Here is a 4808-nt window from a genome sequence, read left to right as displayed (position 1 = left end):
ATGGTGTCTGATTAGACTCTTTTATTAAAGAGAAGTATTCACATTGAATTTGCTATTCATGAGAAGCAAACTGTGTGTCATTGATGAAGCCAAAAAAATATACTCAAACTATTGTCCTTTTTTTATACACAGGATGAGTCCATCCAGGAGGAATGTGGGGAAAGTGGAAGGCAGGAGGAGACCAGGCCCATGGACAGCCTGGAGGAGGCCGGATTCACCATCATCCTGGAGGAGGCTGGGCCCAGTGTCAGGCAGGAGGTGGCTGCTCCCAGTGAGGTGGCTGCTCCCAGTGAGGTGGCTGCTCCCAGTGAGGTGGCTGGGCCAAGCGAGGTGGCTGGGCCCAGTAGAAGCCTGACCGAATCCCAAGTGCCTCCCCTCCACCTTCCCAAAAAAAGGGCCAGGAAGGGGATGGTCACACAGGACGCATCCCTGCGCCTCATGCAAGAGGCCACCCGTTTTTTAAAAAGCCCCCCCGAAGCGGAAGAATCCTATGGCTGCTACTTAGCCAGCAGGCTTCTTCAGATGGATTGGGAGCAGCGCCTCATTTGTGAGCGCCTATTTGGGGAAACAATCCATAAGGGGCTGCAGGGCACGCTAACACAAAACACCCAACTACATGAGGCAGCCCCCCCTCCTCCTCCTCCTCCTCCTCCTCCTCCTCCTCCTCCTCCTCCTGCCACAACTGAAACACCAGAGCCACAGCCTCAAAAGAAGGCTACAGGGAAGGCTGCAGGGCAGCGTGGAGGAAAGGCTGCAGGGAAGAGAAGAAAATGATGACCTGGGTTCAGTCTGGTCTGACAGAAGACGCAGGCTGTTGTAGGACCACAGTCTGGGGACATCTAGATCATCTGCTGGTGCTGTTGATCTCTGGGATTCTTGGACCAGATTGTGCTCCCTCTTATATGGACTCCTCAAGATCCCAATTTTCTGGTACACCGACTTTTTCCAGCGTTGACTTCCTCTTTATTTTATTTTGACCATGAATAAATGGATATTTTTTGAGTTTAGCAAAAGACTTTATGTGTTTTCTTTGAAATCATTGATTTTACACACAATGTTAAATTAACAAGGGACAACAATCTCATTGAGTTTGAAAAAAAACACACCAAAAATACATTACTAATGTTAATAATGTTCAAGTGGTAAGTCTTGAAAATCCAAAAAATTACGTAACCAAAAACGGTGCTTTGGGTTAACTTTATCTAAAAACTAAAAAATAAACACTATAAAAAAAAAAAAAAATAATAATGGGTTCTTTGTGTTAACTTTACAAACCTAAAAAAAATAAAAAAAATAAAAAATAAAAAATAAAAAGGGGAAAAAGTATTATTAGTATGGAAACATTGTTTTAAAAAGGCATACTATATCATTCATGAGATCAAAGAGAAAAAGAATCCAGAAATCAGTTTGGGAGAACTCTGATTATGAACAGCAAAACACCTTCGTTCTTTAGAGCCTTCGTAAAGAAGAAATAAAATGCGCTGCATTGAACGATCACAGATTTTGCAGCGTGATGAATGTGCTACCTACAATACGAACACTAGTTTTACTAGACCGAGTGCTTCCGTTTAGTTTTTGCTTATGAGCATGCGTCGTTTTTTTGTCCGTCGGACTAGCATACAGACGAGCGGACTTCGGGGTCCGTCGTACTTACGACGTAAAGATTTGAAGCATGCTTCAAATCTAAAGTCCGTCGGATTTGAGGCTAAAAAAGTCCGTTGAAAGTCCGGAGAAGCCCACACACGATCGGATTACCAGCCACCTTTAGTCCGTCAGCGTCCGTTGGACTTTTGTAGACGAAAAGTCCGACCGTGTGTACGCGGCATAAGACGTTTTCCTTAATAATTTGTCTGCTGTTTGATCCGCATCCGTATTTGGTTAATTTCTGTCTCCGCATCGGCTTCCCGCGGTCCACAAAGACAGGTATATATCTTGTCTCCAGCCTATTCATATACTATATAGTACGAACCTGCAATTGTTTCTGACCCGCCTGTATTTGGAGTGTTTTGTTTTGTTGGAGTCTGTCTTGTGACGGCTGTTGAGAAAAAGGGATTGATTATATAATCACAAACGGAGATTAGTGACGTGGTCAAACTCCTCCTGGGGGAAAATAAATAAATTGTACTGAGAAGTATGAGAAGACCAGGAGGGGGCGTCATATACGCCCAGCGGTGGCGTGGGGATCCCTTGAGGATCTGAGCAATCCCAAATTTCATTACGGTCGTCGCATTAATTGTTGTTGGTAATGTCATGTCCTAGGTGTGTCTGTGGACTGTTATTTGGCATTAATAAGGAGACTTGGGGTCTGGTCAAAAAAGTAGAACCAGGTTATAAGAGATCCATTCTTGGTTACAAACCTCTGATGCCGGAGGCCCCGCAATTGATGGTATTCAGATTGAATGTACATTATCCAGTGAAATTTTCAGTTGGCAAGTCATTGGAACTTATTGAGGCTGAGGCTAGAATAAGAGGACAGGAAACCAAAAGGTGCCCCTTACAACCTTAGCAGCCAGAAGAGTACGAAGAGACAGAGAAAGCTAGAGTGAGGAATTTGGGTTTCGTGTGGGACGTGTAGATGATGTTTAAAGTGGTTCGTTAATTATCAACTGCTGGTGTTTCATGTCTGCTCATTAAGTGTTTTATTGGAGATCTTCTCAGTTCCTCATCTCCACATCACTACTGTGTATTTCTATTCAGTTCTCTTTTTCTCTCTCTCTCTCCAGTGTCTTATTGGAGATCTTCTTAGTTCCTCATCTCCACATCACTACTGCTTATTTCTATTCAGTTCTCTTTTTCTCTGTCTCTCTCTCTCCTTTCTCCTGTGTCTCATCGTCTGTTCATATACTAAGAACTGTGACATGGGAAACAAGTTGGCTAAGCCCGCAGAGGGCAGTTTGGCCTGTGATTTGGTATTAGAACAGGAGGGAGAGGATGCTGTGAAAAGAGGAAAGAAATTAGCAAAAGTGTATGGGATTGATATGCATTTGGGTGGGAGATTACAAGTAGATGAATGGCGCACACTCTTAAAGAGAAAAAGGGGTTTGCTGTCAGACCACGGCCTACTGCACGCAGCAGACTCCTGGTTTAAGGTTGCAAAAGCAATTCATGAGGAAGGCTGGATTGAACAAGAAACAAATCAAAATGGTTGTATTGTGTACGTGTACAAGAAACCAGAAAAGAGGAAGTCAAGTAGACAGCCACCGCCCTATGATGGCGCCTGGTCTTTAGGAAATAAGTACCGCCCTTCCTCTACCGCCCCTCTGCCATAGCTAGCACCTCCCACAACTGCCCCTACGCAGCAAGAAATAGATCAACAGGGGACACCTCCCCCGCCATGTTTAACGGTAAACAAGGCACATTTGTCTTTGTACCCCTCACTCAATTTCCACCACCGTGACACACCTGACTCACCCGAACCACTTGCACCACCGCCTTCGCCAGAACCCACACACATATACCCGGTAATAGACCAATCCTCCGGAACATATTACAGGGCCCAACTCATCCCCATCTCTGCCCAACCCACTCCATTGATGATGACAGGTTCCCAAGATGGTTCAGAGAACTCCCCTCACTCTACCGCCCACTCTGTGACCTCTAATTCACCAGGCCTCTCACGAGACCAGACAAATCCCACTGACGAGACAAATCATGCACCAACAGATCGTGCCGATGCCCACTCTTCAGCACGCTAAGAGACTCAGACCGGTCCCTCTCACCATAGCCCTGACCAGAGTAATCAGGGCAATAACAACCCCCACGCACGAAACATCGTAGTGTCCGGTGGTATGGCCAACATAGACACCAGTGCAACCACAGTTCCACTGACCCAAAATACAGCTCCACCGAGACAAAATGTCACGTTCCAACAATATGACTCACAAACTGGGGGTGCGGCAAATTCCCTGTTCAACGATTCAGTTGAGCCATTACAGTTCCCATCATGATACTCTCCACAGACCTCACACCCCCCTTCACACTGGCTCCAGGGACTTGGTCTGTACCTCGATGCTCCCACGAGATTTCCTCACCAAGGTTTTGGGCCCGCGCCACCTGGAGGGGGGGCCAGTACAACCTCCAACCTCCCATCAGGCCGCAACCTTCCATCAGGCCAGCACCCGGGGGAATAACTGCAGCACGAGGGGCTCCCCTGATGTACATAACTTTCAGCCCTAAGGAAGCTTCCGCTCTGGTTGCAAGCCTACTGGATCCAGGGAAGCAGCCCATGCCATTCTACAGAAAGATTAATCAAATCCAAAAATCATACTCATGTGCGTGGCGGGATTTGATAAGCCTGTGTGAAATAAGAGCAGGGGACGCCTACTGGCCAGTAATGGAGAGATGCTTTGATGAGTATATGGGTCATAGGGGAGATAGTTGGAGCTCTGGGTGTGAGTTTGTGGCCCAACTGAAACGATGGGCTCAAGACCGTTTGGCAGATCAGGCGACCAGTATACAGGATATGACACAAGATAAGGGCGAAACTGTTGAGAAATTTCATACCAGAATCACACAAGTATTCACTGACTTAGGTTTCAACACACGGACCAAAGCACAAGTGCAGATGCCTCGGGTCTTAGGGAACCAGTCCGGAAAGGACCAGAGTACAGAACGATGGAACTTGATAAGTTGCTGTTAGTGGCAAAGGGTCTAGAATCTGCACAGGGCAGTAAGAAATTAACTCCTCTCATGATGGCCTCTGGTACACCATATTTGGGCCACCCACCAATGGCAACTCCACGTCTCTGTTACAACTGCGGAAGACCTGGACACTTCAAAAGGAAATGCCGAAGCCCCCCGAAACCCAA

The 4808-nt window shown here is 46.5% G+C and overlaps 1 protein-coding gene across 2 annotated transcripts in view; it reads left to right on the top strand.

Moving 5' to 3' along the window:
* The window catches only part of LOC141139975 (uncharacterized), a 2493-nt gene extending 670 nt beyond the window's left edge, over positions 1-1823 (top strand). Inside the window, exons 2-3 of one of the 2 annotated variants that reach the window (XM_073626648.1) lie at positions 133-294; positions 331-1823. In XM_073626648.1, the coding sequence (XP_073482749.1) occupies positions 133-294; positions 331-774 (606 nt within the window). In that variant the 3' untranslated portion in view covers positions 775-1823. Of the gene's footprint in view, positions 1-132 lie in introns of both variants that reach the window. The other variant, XM_073626647.1, reaches the window with a different exon arrangement.
* Positions 1824-4808: the final 2985 nt, after the last annotated feature.

This window comes from Aquarana catesbeiana, linkage group LG04, assembly GCF_042186555.1.
Source record: "Aquarana catesbeiana isolate 2022-GZ linkage group LG04, ASM4218655v1, whole genome shotgun sequence".
Taxonomy (NCBI): Eukaryota; Metazoa; Chordata; class Amphibia; order Anura; family Ranidae; genus Aquarana; species Aquarana catesbeiana.
The sequence above is the reverse complement of the archived record's forward strand: the minus strand, read 5'-3'. Positions and strand labels throughout refer to the sequence as shown.